This window comes from Hemitrygon akajei, unplaced genomic scaffold (genome assembly GCF_048418815.1).
Source record: "Hemitrygon akajei unplaced genomic scaffold, sHemAka1.3 Scf000199, whole genome shotgun sequence".
Taxonomy (NCBI): domain Eukaryota; kingdom Metazoa; phylum Chordata; class Chondrichthyes; order Myliobatiformes; family Dasyatidae; genus Hemitrygon; species Hemitrygon akajei.
This window is the reverse complement of record NW_027332084.1, coordinates 386,703-406,290: the sequence shown is the minus strand read 5'-3', so window position 1 is coordinate 406,290 and position 19,588 is coordinate 386,703. Positions and strand designations below refer to the sequence as shown.

Sequence of the window (19,588 nt, the reverse complement as noted above, 5' to 3'; positions counted from 1 at the left end):
AGTTTAGACCGAGCCCGCTCCGCATGCTTAGTTGCTGCCTGAACTGCAGAGTTCCTACAGCATGTTGTATGTGTGCGTCCCTGTATTTCCAGCAACTACAGAATCTCCTGTGTTTTACACCTGCATTTTACTTTGGCATTAGATACACTTTGATATTGAGTATATTGTTTATGGGAGGCGCTTTCTGCGTTAAAACAGCTGCTGATTTTTCTATATACACGAAAAAAAAAATGAGGTTTCGACATTGAACCGGTGGTTGCAGGAATGTTTAATGGCACCGTGATTACCCATAAGGCGCTGCGTTAAAAAATTCTCCGGCGCTGAAGCACCGATAAAATGCGCAGGCGTCAACGCTGATGACATCTCCGAGTATCACGCATGCGCGCAGTACACTGAAGGCCTTGTAAATATCGGGAGCAGGAAGAACGTTTCTCTGTATTTTTATCTTAAACACCGACTTCAGGACAATTCCTGTGAAATCCGGACACCGTAGTCCGCAATCCCGGGATAGTCCTGCTCTCGTCCCTCACTCTCAGCCCCACGATCCGTAAGCGGGCTCCGGGGAGCTTCCGGCTATTCGGAACGGATGGATCTCTCAGACAGAGCTGAGCTCCAGCTATATAAGTTGAAGGATTAGGAACTCGGAGAAAGGGAACAAAATCTTTTACATCACCAGTTGAGAAAATCGCCTTTGTTCTACCTCCAATCACTAATAAGAGAAAATCTGCTGATGCTGGAATTCCAAGCAACACACACAAAATGCCGGAGGAACTCAGCATTAGTACTCTTTTCCACAGATACTGCCTGGCCTGCTGAGTTCCTCCAGTATTTTGTGTGTGTTGCTTCCTCTACCTCCTCTTGCTCTGGACTTTTCTACCGGTGAGAACATGTTTTGTCCCATTCTCTCTGGGTACGTAATGATATCAAACACCTTTGCCCTGGGCAACAAGTAGCTTTCACATCACAAATGTGCCAGACTCCAATGAGACAGACTACTGCCCTTCCCTTCATATTCATTGGCATTACCATCACTAAGTTCACCACCGTTAGTCATTGGGGGAGGCTTCAGGGGGAATATTTATGTAGAATACAGAAACTAGTGATGCCTGTGTGCATTGTGGTGATGCAAAGGTTGCTGGAGAATTTGCAAGTGGGAAGAAGTGGAGTCATATTTGGAAATCTGACTTTTTAAAGTGTAACCTAGCAAGCAAACCACATATGGACAATATGCAAGAGCTTTGGTGAGAAAACCCTTCATTACCCGTTCCAGGCCTGCTACTTAGGTTGTGTGAGAGTGCAGATGAACTGGATCAAACCCAGAGGAGATCAAAGTTCCTATTGACAGTGATTTGCCAGCTGTGAAAATGAATACATCTCTATATAAAATTCACTGTGCACATCTTGTCACTGAGTAAAAAATGCACAGTATCTGCAGACTGATTATTACAAATTAGAGGGAATATTGGAGGGAAGGAGGGGTGACCTCCAGTGGTCCTGATGCCCTCACCTACAACATGTGCATCCAGCTGCAGCTTGTAACCCTGCACTTGAATGAGCTGGAACTTGAAATGGATGAATTCCAGATCATCCAGGAGTTGGAGGTGTTGATAGATATCACATGCAGAGAGGTGAATTACATCCAAGGTGCAGGGCACAGGAAACTGGGTGAGAGTCAGGAAGGGGAATGAGGTTAAATAGGCATCACAGAGTACTCTAGTGGCCATCCCCAACAACAACAGGTGGACCACTTTAGAAGCTGTTGGGGGGATTACCTGGCAGAGGAAAGTCAAAAGACTGATAGGGGATTCGTTAGTTAGAGGAACAGAACAAGAGGGGACGAATATCCTAGTGGTAAGGCTTGCTAGCGGTAGTGAACAGGGGAGGGGGTGATGTGGTTAAAATAAGTTGTACGGGGAATGGGAGCCAGAATGACAGAATAGATAGTGGAGAGGGTGAATTGAATTGACTTTATTAGATACATACTTCATAAACTTGAGGAGTAGAAATATCCCCCACAGCAACAGGAAGACCACTTTAGAAGCTGTTGTGGGAATTCACTGGCAGAGTGTTAATAGGGGATTTGTTAGTTAGGGGAACAGATCAAGAGGCGACTAATAGCCTAGTGGTAAGGCTTGCTAGTGGTATTGAGCAGGGGAGGGGGTGATGTGGTTAAAGTAAGTTGCAGGGGGAATGGGAGCCAGAATGACAGAACAGATAGTGGAGATGGTGAATTGAATTGAATTGACTTTATTATATACATCCTTCATATAGATGAGGAGTAGAAATATTTACATTACGTTACCATCTAAATGTGCAATGTGTAATTTAAATTGTTTTATAATAATTAGTTTGTATATAGGACAATCAAGAAAGCAGAGAAATCAATTATTCAGTCTGATGGCCTGCTGTAAGATGATGTACCGCAGCCTGTTGGTCCATTTGCTGTGGTACTGTTTCCTGGATGGTAGCAACAGGAACAGTTTGTGGTTGTGGTGAATTTGGTTCCCGATAACCTTTGTTCCCTTTTTATACAAATCCATATGCCTACCATCCAGGCTCCCATCCAAACTTCTTTTAAATGGTGAAACTGAGCTCATATTCACCACTTGTGTTGGCATCTGATTCCACACTCTCACGGTCATTTCAGTAAAGACCTTTTCCAAATGTTTCCGTTAAATTTTCACATTCCCCACTTACCCATGACCTCTGGTTATTATCCCACCCAACCTCAGTGGAAAAAGCTGCTTGCATTTACCCTATCTATACCCTCATAATCTTGTATACTTCTAACAATTTCCCAAAGCTATGTACAATTTCCTTGTTTATGTTTGGAGCCTTTTTTAGGTGTATAAGATGATGAGGGACATTGATCGTGTTCATAGCCAGAGGTTTGTTTTCCCAGGGCTGAAATGTCTAACACGAGGGAGCAGAGTTTTAAGTGCAAGGAAATAGATACCGAGGGGATGTCAGGGGTAAGTTTTTTACACAAAGAGTGGTGGGTGTGTGGAATGCACTGCCGGCTATTTGACTGAGAGTGTTTCAGTTACTGTGGGGCCAGGAACCCATGCAGCTCAGTGGGAACAGGGATAATACCAATGTCTCTCCAAACTGAACCAGGTCACAGATTGGAGATGGCAGAAATGCTCCTCTCTTATAGAGATAGGAAGAACATCAGAGAGTTTGATGGTCATTCCAGATACCAGCACTGTGCCCAGTTAAATGATGATTTCTCTCTCCAACATGTGTTGAGCTTCACTGTAACTGTGTGATGCCAGTTCACAGCTTGACAACTCCTGTGATCTCATCTGAAATGTTGTCCGTCACCCACTGAAGCATTTTGTTAATCTTTTTACAGGTTACAAATGACAAGAAATTTCTCTACGGGAATCTAAAACACACCACACCAGTTTTGCTGTCTCTGTCCAGATATTTAAGAAGTGGAGCAAGAGATTCACTCGATCATCCTTCCTGCTCAGGCTGTGGGGAGGGTTTCACTCTAACATCTGACCAACTGGCACGCCTGTCATTTTAAACAGGCAATTCCCATTCATCTGCTCAGACGGTGTGAATGGACTCAGTCGGATATTTCAACTAAAGGGACATCAACAAGTTCACACTGGGACAAGGCCATTCACTTGTTCTCTGTGTGAGAAGGGATTCAGTAGTTCTTCCCTCCTGTGGACAAACCAGTCAGTTCACACTGGGCAGAGGCCTTTCACCTGCTCAGATTGTGTGAAGGGATTCACTAAGTCATCCACCCTAATGGCTCACCAACGAGTTCACACTGGGGTGCGGCCGTTCACCTGCTCAGACTGTGGGAAGGGATTCACTAAGTCATGCACCCTAATGGCTCACCAACGAGTTCACACTGGGGAGAGGCCATTCACCTGCTCGGACTGTGGGAAGGGATTCAGCTGCTCATCAAAACTGAAGGTACATCAGAGAGTACACACTGGAGAGCGGCCTTTCACCTGTTCAGACTGTGGGAAGGGATTCACTCAGTCATCTGAACTGAAGGTACATCAGAGAGTTCACACTGGGGAGCGGCCGTTCACCTGCTCAGACTGTGGGAAGGGATTCACTCAGTCATCTAAACTGAAGGTACATCTGCAAGTTCACACTGGGGAGAGGCCGTTCACCTGCTCAGACTGTGGGAAGAGATTCACTCAGTCAGCCCACCTACGAGCACACAGGTCAGTTCACACTGGGGAGAGGCTGTTTACCTGTTCATACTGTGGGAAGGGATTCATTTTGTCGACTCAGCTGCTGAGACACCAGTTAGCTCACACTGGGGAGAAGCCATACACCTGCTCAGCATGTGGGAAGGGATTCACTCGGTCATCGGCCCTAATGGCTCACCAGCGGGTTCACACCGGGGAGCGGCCGTTCAACTGCTTGGACTGTGGGAAGAGATTCACTCAGTCATCTCACCTACAAGCACACAGGTCAGTTCACACGGGCGAGAGGCCATTTATCTGCTCGTACTGTGGGGAGGGATTCACTTTGTCATCTCAGCTACTGAGACACCATTCAGTGCATACTGGGGAGTGGCCGTTCACCTGTTCAGACTGTGGGAAGGGATTCACTCAGTCATCTCAACTGAAGGTACATCAGAGAGTTCACACTGGGGAGCGGCCGTTCACCTGCTCGGACTGTGGGAAGGGATTCACTTGTTCATCTAAACTTAAGGTACATCAGCGAGTTCACACTGGAGAGAGGCCGTTCACCTGCTTAGTCTGTGGGAAGGGATTCACTCGCTCATCTGAACTGAAGCTACATCAGCGAGTTCACACTGGAGAGAGGCCGTTCACCTGCTCAGACTGTGGGAAGCGATTCACTCGGTCATCTCATCTGAAGGTACACCAGCGAGTTCACACTGGGGAGAGGTCGTTCACCTGCTCAGACTGTGGGAAGGGATTCTCTTGCTCATCCGAATTGAAGGTACACCAACGAGTTCACACTGGAGAGAGGTCGTTCATCTGCTCCGAATGTGGGAAGGGATTCAGTCTGTCATCTCACCTACTGAGACACCAGCGTGTTCACACTGGGGAGAAGCTGTTTACCTGCTCAGACAGTGGGAAGTATTCACTTCCTCATCTGAACTGAAGGTACATCAGCGAGTTCACACTGGAGAGAGGCTGTTCAGTTGCTCAGACTGTGGGAAGGGATTCACTCAGTCATCCCACCTACAAGCACACAGGTCAGTTCACTCTGGGGAGAAGCCATTCACCTGCTCAAGCCTGAATTATACCTCTGAGTAGGCACTATGGCGTAGCATACGCAGTAGACCATGCATGTCATCTACATGGTTGTGAACATTTCTACTTGTGCGTTCGTGTGTCTACGTCACTCTGCCAAAACGCTAGTTGGTGTTGGGGTTCTATTCCACTGTGTTGAATTGACCCATGTGGAGTTGGGAACGATGGCGACTGCTGAGTTCATCTTGTTGGAGTTGGAGCAAATAGCTGTTGAACAAGAGTTACTTTTATTGAAATTACTGCAGCGCAGAAAAGAGAGAAGTTTTTCCATTTCTTTGTGCATTCCGCAACAACCAAATCGATGTTTGTGGCAATTTCTTTCCACAAATTTGATGCCATTTTCAAGTCTTTATTGTGTGCCGACGAAGGGTCGTGCAAATGTACATATATTTCTGACTTCCTCACTTACCCTCTCCTCAATTTGTTCCACTTTCCAACTTCGAAGCAACAGGAAATGTGTAGGAGGAAACTGGCTGCTGCCAAGTAGACCAATCACAGTTCTTGCCGTCTGTGTCGCCACGACGTGTAGCTACATTTTTGGGAATGTGTGCGTTAGGCTACATTAGGCAAAAGACTCTCTTGGAGGCAATACATGGAGTCGCTTTGGGGCTTTGCTCCGTTCATTTTAAATTTACTTACCACCCCTTTAATATCTTTATCAAAGTGTTTATAACACGTTTATATGTTTGAATTTGAATTTTAATCGACTGAAATGGCTTACAGAGAAAGAAAGGCATTAGCCGAAGGCAAGGGAACCGGCAGTGGAAATGGAAAGAAAGAAGATGACTTTGAACAGCCTAAAATTTTCAACTTACTTTACCGGCTGTCTAGAATCTTTTGGATGAAAAACTTGCTAAAAGGTTTACTACCTTGGAAGTATGGTTAAAGGAGAGCGAAGGTGGTTTGGCAACACTTGAAAAGAAGAACGAAAAACAGCAGCGACAAATTTCAGCACTTATTAAAGCTGAAAAACAGATAGATCACAAATTTAATTCTTTGGAAAAGAAATGAACTTTGACCACTCATACATTGGAGCAGAATAAAGTCAAGATTATTGATTTGGAGAGTCGAAGCCACAGACTGAATTTGCGGATAATAGACTCAGTGAGGACGTTGAGAGCCAGGATCTTACTCAGTTTTTTTCTCAATTCTCAATGGAGGTCTTTGGCTCGGAGGTTTTTTCTTCTCTTCCTGCGCTCGACCGCGCACATCGGGCGCTGGAACCAAAACGATCAAAAGGGTTAAAACCGCGTCATGTAATTCTTCGATGTCACAATCTGAATACTAAGGAGCAATTCATTCGGATTGCTCGTCAGAAAGCAGTTACTGAGCATCAGAATCTTAAGTTTCGGGGAGTCTCAAGATGGCGCTCATGGAGTAAACCACTTCTAGGCTTTGCTCCAAACCTTTTACGTCTTTTTAACCTACAAACACCCCTTAAAGGATCTTCTTATACTTATTCTAAAGGGGTCTAAACATACAGAATTTTTCTTTTTAACTATTTGAATTATTCTTAACTTGCTGAAATGTCTAGAGCAAAAGAATCGAAACAGACGAAAGAACCGATAACTTTAGAAACAATTGTGAAGCTTATAGAAGGATCTTAAGTTTCATTTTGTTGAAGATTTTTGACCTGAGGTTATGCAAGAAAGATTGCATTTTAAAATGGTGATGTCAGAATTATATCAGAGGAATCTTTGTCCAGCTTTGTTACATCCTTTTCACCTAAGGGTTGCTCTGCCCGATAAATCATTCAAATGGTTTAAATCCGTGGATGAAGCAAAACAATTTCTCGAAGATCTAAGCTTGAATGCGGATGTCTAATGTTTTGATGATCAACATTTAAGCTTGGATGTCTATGAAATTTACCATTCCTTTATGTCTGTGTGTATCTGGTTTATTAGTTAACAACCAGCTTATAGATTTGGACACTTTGGAACTTTGCCCTTGGGTTGATTACAGTCGTACTGTGTTTTGACGTTCGGATGTTTATGATGTTTCCATGTTAAAGTTTCTTTCTTTTTCCTTCATTGTTTTACTTTTTTTTATTTTTAATTGTTTGCTTTTGAAAATCATTAAGACTTTGATTTGCTGATTATTTCCTTTTTCTAGAAATATTATTAAGATTGTATTTTGTGTCATTTTTTAAGACCTTTTCTTTTAAAATGGTCTGCCATTGGCTGTTTTTCTCTAACATCTGCTTGACATTCCTCTCATAATATTTTGACTATGAGTGCTTGTTTTTTTATTTTTTTTAAATTTGATGATTTGCCCTCAAGGGAGACGGGGTTACAGAGGTTCTTAGATAGTTGTCTGGCTGTCTATTGGCCAGGTTTTCGGTCTTTGTGTGTGCGTGTGTGGGGGGGGGGGGGGTGTTAAGGCTATTTTTAGTCTAGTATTTTTCTTTTGGGCTGAATTGAAACTACAAACATGTCTGTATTGTCGTAACTTCCGTTTCCTCTTTAGACTATTTTTCCCTCTTCCTAATTCGTGAGTTTCCTATGCAATATGGTTAACCCTTTACATACTACGTTGTTTATTTAAGGAAAATGGATATTATTAATTGATTTTGTCATTATTAATTTTGTTTCATGTAATACGAACGGTTTGAATCATCTAATTAAATGGAAGAAGATTTTTAGAGTTTTTCATAGACTGAATGCTCAGATTATTTTTGCGCAGGAGACTCATGTGAGTAAGGAGGATAATCAGCTCTTCTTTAGGTTTTGGTAAGGCCAGCAGTTTCACTCTAACTCATCGACTAAGGTGAAAGGTGTTTCTTTTTTTATAGACTCCTAGATTTCATTTGTTCACTATGATACAATTTCAGACCAATTTGATAGACTTCTATAAACACCGGTTAACTTTATGACAATAAATTAGTTTTGGTTAATATTTATGCACTAAATACTGACTATCCTGAATTCTTTAAGCACTTTTTTGCATTTCTTCCCAATTTAAATGAATATATGGTAATAATGGGTGGAGATTTTAATTGTTGTCTGAAACGTATGATGGATAAGGCTGTGCCTAATCAGGTACTTACAAACAAATCTGCTATTTTTATTAATTCCTTCTTAGTTGACTCTGGAATTTTAAAAATTAGGAGGTTTTTACATCCTAATGAAAAAGAGTTCTCTTTTTTCTCATGTATATCATAATTACTCTAGAATCCTTTACATCTTTATTGATTTTCGATTAGTTTCATTTGTCACTGCCTATGAATATGATACAATTGCCATTTCCGATCATGCACCTTTGAAATTATCAGTTAAGTTAACTGATGTAACTTTTGGTACCAAACAATAGCGGTTCAACTCTATTTTACTTCAGAGCTTAAATTTTATTAATTTCATTAAAGGTCAGCTGACAGATGTATGTGTTGGGGAGCACTTCGGGTCCAGTGATCACAATAGCATTAGCTTCAATATAATTATGGAGAAGGACAGGACTGGACCTAGAGTTGAGATTTTTGATTGGAGAAAGGCTAACTTTGAGGAGATGCGCAGGGATTTAGAGAGAGTGGATTGGGTCAAGTTGTTTTATGGGAAGGATGTAATAGAGAAATGGAGGTCATTTAAGGGTGAAATTATGAGGGTACAGAATCTTTTTGTTCCTGTTCGGTTGAAAGGAAAGGTTAAAGGTTTGAAAGCGCCATGGTTTTCAAGGGATATTAGAAACTTGGTTCGAATAAAGAGGGATGTCTACAATAGATATAGGCAGCATGGAGTAAAGGAATTGCTCGAGGAATATAAAGAATGTAAAAGGAAACTTAAGAAAGAGATTAGAAAAGCTAAAAGAAGTTACGAGTTTGGTTTGGCAAATAAGGTGGAAGTAAATCCGAAAGGCTTCTACAGTTATATTAAAAGCAAGAGGGTAGTGAGGGATAAAATTGGTCCCTTAGAGAATCAGGGTGGTCAGCTATGTGTGGAGCCGAGGGAGATGGGAGAGATTTTGAACGATTTCTTCTCTTCGGTATTCACTAAGGAGAAGGATATTGAATGGTGTAAGGTGTGGGAAACAAGTAAGGAAGTTATGGAACCTATGACAATTAAAGAGGTGGAAGTACTGGCGCTTTTAAGAAATTTAAAAGTGGATAAATCTCCGGGTCCTGACCGGATATTCCCCAGGACCTTGAGGGAGGTTTGTGTAGAGATAGCAGGAGCTCTGACGGAGATCTTTCAGATGTCATTAGAAACGGGGATTGTGCCGGAGGATTGGCGTATTGCTCATGTGGTTCCATTGTTTAAAAAGGGTTCTAGAAGTAAGCCTGGCAATTATAGACCTGTCAGTTTGACATCAGTGGTGGGTAAATTAATGGAAAGTATTCTTAGAGATAGTATTTATAACTATCTGGCTGGACAGGATCAGATTAGGAGTAGCCAGCATGGATTTGTGCGCGGAAGGTCATGTTTGACAAACCTTTTTGAATTTTTTGAAGTAGTTACGAGGAATGTTGACGAGGGTAAGGCAGTGGATGTAGTCTATATGGACTTCAGCAAGGCCTTTGACAAAGGTCCACATGGAAGGTTAGTTAAGAAGGTTCAGTCGTTAGGTATTAATGCTGGAGTAATAAAATGGATTCAACAGTGGCTAGATGGGAGATGCCAGAGAGTAGTGGTGGATAATTGTTTATCGGGATGGAGGCCGGTGACTAGCGGGGTGCCTCAGGGATCTGTTTTGGGCCCAATGTTGTTTGTAATATACATAAATGATCTGGATGATGGGGTGGTAAATTGGATTAGTAAGTATGCTGATGATACTAAGGTAGGAGGTGTTGTGGATAATGAGGTGGGTTTTCAAAGCTTGCAGGGAGATTTATGCCGGTTAGAAGAATGGGCTGAACGTTGGCAGATGGAGTTTAATGCTGAGAAGTGTGAGGTTCTACATTTTGGCAGGAATAATCCAAATAGAACATACAGGGTAAATGGTAGGGCATTGAGGAATGCAGTGGAACAGAGAGATCTAGGAATAACAGTGCATAGTTCCCTGAAGGTGGAGTCTCATGTAGATAGGGTGGTGAAGAAGGCTTTTGGAACGCTGGCCTTTATAAATCGGAGCATTCAGTACAGAAGTTGGGATGTAATGTTAAAATTGTACAAGGCATTGGTAAGGCCAAATTTGGAATATTGTGTACAATTCTGGTCACCGAATTATAGGAAAGATATCAATAAATTAAAGAGAGTGCAGAGACGATTTACTAGGATGTTACCTGGGTTTCAGCACTTAAGTTACAGAGAAAGGTTGAACAAGTTAGGTCTCTATTCATTGGAGCGTAGAAGGTTGAGGGGGGATTTGATCGAGGTATTTAAAATGTTGAGAGGGATAGATAGAGTTGACGTGAATAGGCTGTTTCCATTGAGAGTAGGGGAGATTCAAACGAGAGGACATGATTTGAGAGTTAGGGGGCAAAAGTTTAAGGGAAACACGAGGGGGTATTTCTTTACTCAGAGAGTGATAGCTGTGTGGAATGAGCTTCCTGTAGAAGTAGTAGACGGCAGTTCAGTTGTGTCATTTAAGGTAAAATTGGATATGTATATGGACAGGAAATGAGTGGAGGGTTATGGGCTGAGTGCGGGTAGGTGGGACTAGGTGAGATTAAGAGTTCGGCACAGACTAGGAGGGCCGGAATGGCCTGTTTCCGTGCTGTGATTGTTATATGGTTATTATATGGACAGATTACCTTTTTCTTTTCAACTACCTCAACGGGAGACATTTTCAGTGGGATATCACGCAATGCCTTTAAAACATATAACCGAGGGTAAATTATTTCACACTCTGCTGGATTGAAAAAAACAAATTAATAATGAAATACGTACATTGGTTGAGAAGATTAAAGAAATTTATAGAAAATATTCTATTACTCCCAATTTGGAGCTTTATAAAGAGAGAGTTGAACTTCAGATGCAACATAATTTGTTATTAACATCCCCGATTGAAAATCAGTTACTTAAAACTAAGAGTCATTTTATATATTTGGTGATAAATTGGGTAAATTATTGGCTAACCAATTAAAAACTGCTTTGGCGAAACTTCAGATTAATAGGGTTCTTAAACAGGATTGCACTTTGACGGTTGACCATGATGAAATTAACAATTTTTTTTCAAGAATTTTATACCAATTTATACCAATCAGAATTTCCTGATGATTCTACCATAACGCATGATTTTTTAAGGAAATTAAATATTCTGAAATTATCAGTTGATGAACATTTATTATTAGACACACCCATTATTGAAGAGGAAATAAAGAATGCAATTTATTCAATGAATTCTGCTAAAGCACCTGGTCTGGATGAGTATACAGCTGAATTTTTAAAATCTTTTTCCGATTTACTTTCTCGCTGGTTAGGTAAAATTTTTATAGATGCTTTATTTGTACGTAAGTTACCAGAAACATTTTATGAAGCATCTATTTATTTAATTCCTAAAAATGGTGAAGATCTCACTGAATGTGCATCAGACAGACCTATATCTTTGTGAATGTTGAATCTAAAATCCTTTCTCAAATATTAGCAATTAGATTGGTGAAGATATTGCCACAAATTGTCTCCGAGCATCAGACAGGATTTATTAAAAATCATTATACACATTTTAATGTTTGGAGGTTAATGAACATTGTATACACTACTTTATCTAAGACTCCAGAACGTGTTTTCTCCCTCGATGCCGAGAAGGCGTTTGATACATTTGAATGGGAATACTTGTTTAAAATTCTTGAGAAATTTAATTTTAGTCCAAAATTTATATCTTGGATCCAATTGATATAACGTATACCTTTGGCGTCTGTTTCACTAATGATCAGAGATCCCCTTTCTTTAGGCTTTTCCAAGGTACTAGACAAGGCTGTCCTTTGAAACCCTTACTATCAGATATTAGCCTGGAGACCTTGGCAATTGCTATTCGTGATTCACCCAATATATTTGGTGTTACTCATGGGAATGGGACGCGTAAAGTATCACTATATGCAGATGACCTTTCGCTATATATTTCTAATCCAGAGAAATCCATTCCTGCAGTAATAACACAACTTGCTCAGTTTAGTAGTTTTTCTGCTTATAAACTGAATCTTAATAAAAGTCTGCTTTCTCCATTAAATATGTAAGTCTCAATTTATAGACAGTTACCATTTAGATTGCTTGCTGATTATTTTATTTATTTGGTTGTTAAAATTACTAAGAAGCACAACGATTTATTTAAAGTTAATGTTTACCCTTAATTGATCATGCTAAACAATTGTTTACTAAATGGTCCCCATTATCCTTATCCTTGATTGGTTCCATTAATGCTATTAAGAGGATTATTTTACCTAAATATCAGTACCTATTTCAGGCGGTATCAATTTTTATCTCTAACTTTTTTATATATTATTGATTCTAAAATTTCTGCATATATATGGCAGAATAGAAATCCCAGGCTATATTAGAAATATTTACAGAAATCAAAAAAAAAGGAAGGCGGCTTAGTTTCGCCGGATCCTAGATTTTATTATTGGGCAATTAATATTCGATATTTAATGTTTTGGATACAAGAGTTGGATGAACCTTGAGCGTGAGTCTCGACAGGAGTTTTCATTGGCTTCTATTTTACGGGCTGTGCTTCCCTTTGCACTTACCCTAAATTTAATAAGCAAATGGTAATTCCACTAATTAAGCATACAATAGGAATATGGTTTCAATGTTGGCAATTTTTTGGACCAAATAAATATATACTGTCAAGTTCTATGACATCTATTTTTTTCTTTCAACCATTTAGAATTGATCAAGCTTTTCTTTTATGGAAAACAAAGGGAATATCATGTATTCGTGATTTATTTATGGATGATCTTTTATGGCTTTTGAACAGTTTTCTAATAAATATAATTTGCCTGGATCACACTTTTTCAGATATTTACAGATTAGAAACCTTTGAATGTTATTTTACCTTCCGTTCCGATATCACATCAAATTGAAGTTACGGAAAAAAATAAGTTTAAATCCATATCAGAAGAGTTTAATATCATTTATTTATGATTTAATTATGAAAATACGCTTAGATACTTCTGATAAAATTAAGAATGAGTGGGAAAGAGAACTTGGGATACCTTTATCTATACAGAAATGGGAGAAAATTCTTGAACTAGAAAATACCTCTTCAGTGTGTGTCAGACATGCCTTCATGCAATTTAAGGTGGTTCATCGGGCTCATATGTACAAGGATAAGTTAGCACATTTTTACTGCCATATAAATCCTGTCTGTGATAGATGTAATTCCGAGGTAGCTTCCTTCACACATATGTTCTGGTCTTGTCCTCTTCTAAAAAAAATATTGGAGGGGTATTTTGAGATATTATCTCAGTAGGTCTGTGTATTGATTTACAACCACATCCTATTACCGCAATTTTTGGAGGACCGGTGATAGACTCTAGTCATTTATCCTCGTCAGCTTGTTGTCTAATTGCATTTGTTACATTAAGAACCATCAGATCTACTTTACTTAAATGGAAAGATTCCAATCTCCCTACTACATTTGAATGGTTTTCCCAAACCATAGCATGTCTAAACTTGGAAAAAATTAGGAGTGGTACTGTGGTTCCTTCGGTTGAATCTGAAGAGACTTTGAGGCCATCTATTCAATTTTTTCATATGATGTAAGTTGACCCTTTCCGAATCTTGTGTAACAAGTTTTTGTTCATGTTCAGAGGAGCGGAGTTAACGCCAGATAATTTCAGCCGTTGTAATATGACAGCCCAATTTTGTCTGTTTTTTTTTTTAGTTTAGTGTTTTTTTCTAGTTTACGATTTTTTTCTCCTTATATGATATCTCTTTCATGGTTAGTTGCTATGAGATTGGGAGGTTAAACTATATTTGTCATTTGGAATCTGTGCTTTTATATGTTAACCGACATTAATGTAATCCCGATCTCTTTGTATCATTATATTATTGCTATGCTTATTAAATTTGAAACTTAATAAAAAGATTGAAAAAGAAAAGGAAACTGGCTGCTACCAAGTGGACCAATCACAGTTCTTGCAGTCTGCGTCGCTGCGATGCGCAGTTGCATTTTTAGGAATGTGCGCGTTAGGCTACGGCATACGGTACAGCCCAGGTTGCAGCGTCGGGTACGCGGCTACGTAGAGCCTACGGCGTAGCCTCGACGGAGAAGAATAACTCAGGCTTCAATGTGTGGGAAGGGATTCACTTGGTCATCTCAACTACTGAGACACCAGCGACTTCACACTGGGTAGAGCAGTTTAATATAGGGGGTGATAGCCACCCCCCCCCCCCACCCCACACCTCCAGCCCGACCAAACTTAAGAAATCTCATTTGGGTGAATGCTGTGTGATGTGTCCCATGTTACAGATCAGTACCCTGAAATTACAAACGATACACAATATGCAATTAAACGATTGAGCTCTATAATTCTTACTTTGACTATAGGGTTAGTAAAGAAACTGGAAGAAAAAGAAAAAGGGCCCGCTCTCTCCATTCACGTCTTCTCATCTCTCGCCAGCAAAAAACCGTGAAAATCTCTTCCAGACTCACAAAAAATAATATTTCTGTCATTGCACAGCCCCACACTGGAAAACCCAACTTCCTCTAGTCGTAACCTAAACATTGCTGCTACAGAGAAACCATTACCTCAGCAGCGAAACATTACAGAGGGGCCGTTACTTTAGCGGTGAAACCTTACAGCGTGTTACACTACCGGGTTCACACAGGGGAGAAAGTTTCAATAAGCTGCATGCTGAATATTTATCCATCAGTGTTGCTGAATGCAATTTCGAGAGTGACTGTCGGTGCTGAACTCTGCAATTATTGCTGCTGCTCACCACACCCAGTTCTGCACCCTGGTCACTGGGCATGGGAGGAGTTTCTTCTGCTGCATGTTCACCTTTAATGGGACTAGATCTGTGACAAATAAATCAGTTCTATATTAAACGCTGTCTCCGGTACTTAGTGAGTTTATTACACACCTAGTGTACAGTAGAGAGTCAACTCAGGCCGGCTGGACCCTGCCAGTGATTCTGTTCCACAGCAGATCTTTCAAATCCTCCCCTGTTCACCTCTCACTGTCCCTGTGAATGAGTTCCAAACAGTCACCACTCTGTGGGCGAAGAGGTTTCCCTTGAATTCTCTGCAGACCGAAGAAGTCGAGCTGACTGCAGTTCTGTCTGAGATGTTCTTCGCCCCTCAAATCTCTATGCATCACAAAGAGGAAGTAGTATTCTAAAGCTCAGGTGACAAAACCGTGGCTGATACGAGAAACCAAAGAAAACATAAAAACCAAAGAGAGGGCATAGAGCAAAAATCACTAGTATGTTGGAGGATTGGGAAGATTTTAAAAACCAACAGAATGCAACTAAAATAATTAAGAAGGAAATGATGGAACACTTAAGTGAGCTAGCCGGTAATATTAAAGAGGATACCAAATGTTTCTTCAGGTAATTGTACTGTAAAAGAAAGACAGAAGCGGATATCGAACCACTGAAAAGTGATGATGGAGAGGTAGTAATGGGCTGGGGGTGCAAGGTGATGGCAGATGAACTGAATATCTCTCGAAGACACTGGCAGGAATATGGAAGTACTAGATGTCAGTGGACTGAATGTGTGAAGTTACTTTACTCGGGAGAAGGTTCTTGGGAAACAGAGATGGTCTGAAGGTAAATAGGTTCCCTGGATCAGATGGTATACACCCCAGAGATCTGAAAGAGGTGGCTGAAGAGATGTGGAGGCGTTAGCAATGATTTTTCGAGTATCGTTAAGGAAATAAAATCCTAAGTTAGTTTTCCCTTCACTACTCCCCCTCTCGCAGTTTCACCTATCACCGACCACTTCTTCTACCCTTTTAACCCCCACACGTCTTCCTCTGACGTCTCATCTTTTTTCCCCCCAGTCCTGATGAAGGGGCTCGGCCCGAAACGTCGACTGTTTACTATTTCCCATATATGCTGCCTGGCCTCCTAGGTTCCGCCAGCATTTTGTGTTTGTGTTGCTTGGATTCCCAGCATCCACAGAACTTTGCAGTTGATACAGATTTAAGAGACAGATAGTTTGGAGTAAAGCTGCAGTCTGCAAAATGACTTCGATAGGTTTGGAGAACGGACAACGAAGTCGTGGATGAAATGTACGGAAATGTACAGTGTATGCAAATGTACGGTCATGTACAATTGTGGAAGGAATAGGGGGTAGAGAAAAAATAAATAAATGGGAGAAAATTCAAAAATCAGAGGTGCATAAGTACTTGGGAATCCTTGAGCAGGAGTCCCTAAAGGTTTGCTTGCAGATTGTGTTGATGAAGGATGACAACTGTAATGTTAGCATATAAGAACAAGGATGTGACACTGTGGCTTTAAAACGTATTGGTCAGATCGCTCTTGGTGTATTGTGAACAGTTTACAACTTGCAAAAACAGATGTGCTCATATTGGAGCGGGTCCGGAGAACGTTTACGGGAATGATTCCAGCAACGAAAGGGCTAACGAATGAAGAGCGTTAGATAGCTTTGACCCTGCACTCGCTGGTATAGAAGAAAGAGAGGGGAACTCATTGAAACCTATTAAATATTGAAAGGCCTCGACAGCGTGGCTCTGAAGAAGATGCACACTATACTGTGTGAGTCTGGGACCACAGGTCACAACCTCAATGTATCGGACACCCACTGAGAGCAGAGATGAGGAGGATTTTCTTTAATCAGGGAGTGGTCAATCTTTAGAATTTATTGCCACGGACGGAGTAGAGGCCAAGTCATTGAGTGTATTTTAAATGGATGTTGAAAGATTATGGGGAGAAGGCAGGAGAATGGGGTTGAGAGATAATCAATTGGACAGGAACGAATGGCGGAGGAGACTCGATTGACTGACCAGCCCCTGTCTGATATCTCATGGCTCATGGTCTGAAGAAGAGGCTAGTGAGGTTGCATTAGGGTTAGGATATTGTTAGGGTATCCACGTCTGGATTATTGTATTCAGTTATAGGAAAGAGGACGCTAAGCTGGAATAAGTGCAGAAAAGATTTACGAGAATGCTGCCGATACTCGAGGCACTGAGTTCTGGAGAGAGGTTGGGCAGGTTGGGACTTCACACCTTGAAGTGCAGGAGATTGAGGTGACGTTATGCAGGTGTTCCAAACTATGAGTGTACAGAAATGGGGAATGTGCGCAGTTGAGTGATCTCGGCCTTTTCTCCTTGGAGCGACTGAGGATGAGAGGTGACCTGATAGACGTGTATAAGATGATGAGAGACATTGATCGTGTGGATAGTCAGAGGCTTTTTCCCAGGGCTGAGATGGTTGCCACAAGAGGACACACGTTTAAGTTGCTGGGGAGTAGGTACAAAGGAGATGTCAAGGGTAAGTTTTTTTACACAGAGAGTGGTGAGTGCGTGGAATGGGCTGCCGGCAACGATGGTGAAGGCGGCTACAATAGGGTCTTTTAAGAAACTACTGGATAGGTACATGGAGCTTAGAAAAATAGAGGGCTATGGGTAAGCCCAGTAATTTCTAAGGTCGGGACATGTTCCTCAGAACTTTGTGGGCTGGAGGACCTTTATTGTGCTGTACGTTTTCTATGTTTACTTTTCTTTTACCCCATTTTTGTGGAATCAACAACCAGACGGCACCGGTTTAAGGTGAGAGAGGATTGATTTAATAGTGATCCCGGGGGACAATTATTATTCCACTTTCACTTCCGGTTCATTGTTTAACTAACATGATGAGTGCACTGTCGGGTTGGAGGAGCAACAACTCATATTACATCCGGGTAGTTTACAACCTGATGGCATGAACATCGACATCTTTAACTTCTACCTCTACCTTTTTTTTTCATCAACCCACAGGCCCGTCTCCTCCATTCTGTCTCCACACTTCTCTCTTCCCCACTGCGGATCGTCTCCCTCTGGTTCCTCTTTTACTTCCTTTTGTCCCATGGCCCGCTCTCTTATCGTATCAGATTCCTTCTTTTCAGTCCTTTGCATTTTCCACCTACCACCTCACAGCCTCTCACTTCATCTCCCACCCCGCCCACCCACTGACCTTCACTGTTATCTGGCTTCACCTATCACCTACCAGCTTGGACTCTTTCCACACCCCGCACCATTTTATTCCGGCTTTTCCCACTTCCAGTCCTGATGAAGGGTCTCGGCAGGAAATCTCTGTTTTGCTTTATCCCCTCTATAGAAGCTACCTGACCTCCTGACTTCCTCCAACATTTTGTGTATGTTACTCTGCATCCGCAACATCTGCAGAATCCCATCGGGACAGAGTGCAGAATGCAGAGACTACATCGGGTCTCACTAATGTCGAGGAGGCCACACCTGGAAAACTGAAAACAGTAGATGACCCCAACAAGCACGATGTTGAAAAGTTGCCTCATATGGAAGGACATTTTGGGACCCTGACTAGTGATGAGGAGAGAGGTTATGGGCAGGTCTGGCACTTCATCCACTTGCAGTTGGCTTCCAGCCCCTACACCCCTTCTTATTGCTGTAAACCTCTCCCTTTTGTGGACAACACTGCCACTTGATGGTGATTTACCACAATAACAGGACCCACTGATTTGTGGACTCCATTGTCACCAGGTGGCGCTCTGTCGCAATAACGCTGAGAGACAGAAATGTGATGCTGCAGCCTGCTGAAATGTTTCTTCAAGATTCAGGGTTGTTTAATTCCATTTCCAGCAGACACGTGTAAATGAGGTCGACATAATTATTACTCCGGCTCCAATACAGCACAAAAACACAATAGTAACAACATATATCCACAGCTTATATACTGTGCATGGATTGATTGTATGTTCATAAAGTGACGCTCGGCATAGGATGCCTGCATATAAGATGACAGACAGGAAATGATAAAGTAGAGGTGTTTGGTGTTGTGGAAGTATGGGTAAGTGGGCAGAGATATTTATCAGCTTTACTGCTTGGGAAAAGGAGCTGTCCCAGAGGCTGGTAGTCCTGGTGAGGACGCTGCGTATCTACCCCCGATGGGAGTGAGACAAATAGTCCATGAGTGTGATGGGTGAAGGTAGATTGTGAAAATTAGGTTGGTGCTTGATCTCAAGAGAGGGAATTTGGAAAATACCAATGAGATGCCTTTTAGATCATCTTGGAATTGTGTAGCCGGCTGGTGGCGTAGTGGCATCAGTGGCGGGAGGTCCTGAGTTTGAATCCAGCCGGCACCCATCTGTGCTGGGTTAAGAGCTGGTGATCTCTTAAAAAAAAATCTCACCCGGCAGAAGGCAAATACAACAATGGCAAGCCATTGCTGTAACTAGCCTAGCACACGATTTCCCAATACGTCAGAGGAAATCGCCTGCTAAGTTGAAAATTCCGGATGTGACCTACCTTCCCTTTG

The 19,588-nt window shown here is 41.6% G+C and overlaps 1 protein-coding gene across 1 annotated transcript in view; it reads left to right on the top strand.

The window, feature by feature from the left end:
• The window catches only part of LOC140724380 (uncharacterized), a 33,528-nt gene extending 28,422 nt beyond the window's left edge, over nt 1-5,106 (top strand). Inside the window, exons 2-3 of the mRNA XM_073038827.1 lie at nt 3,537-4,197; nt 4,279-5,106. Coding sequence (XP_072894928.1) covers nt 3,537-4,197; nt 4,279-5,106 — 1,489 coding nt within the window. The remainder of the gene's footprint in view (nt 1-3,536; nt 4,198-4,278) is intronic.
• Nucleotides 5,107-19,588: the final 14,482 nt, after the last annotated feature.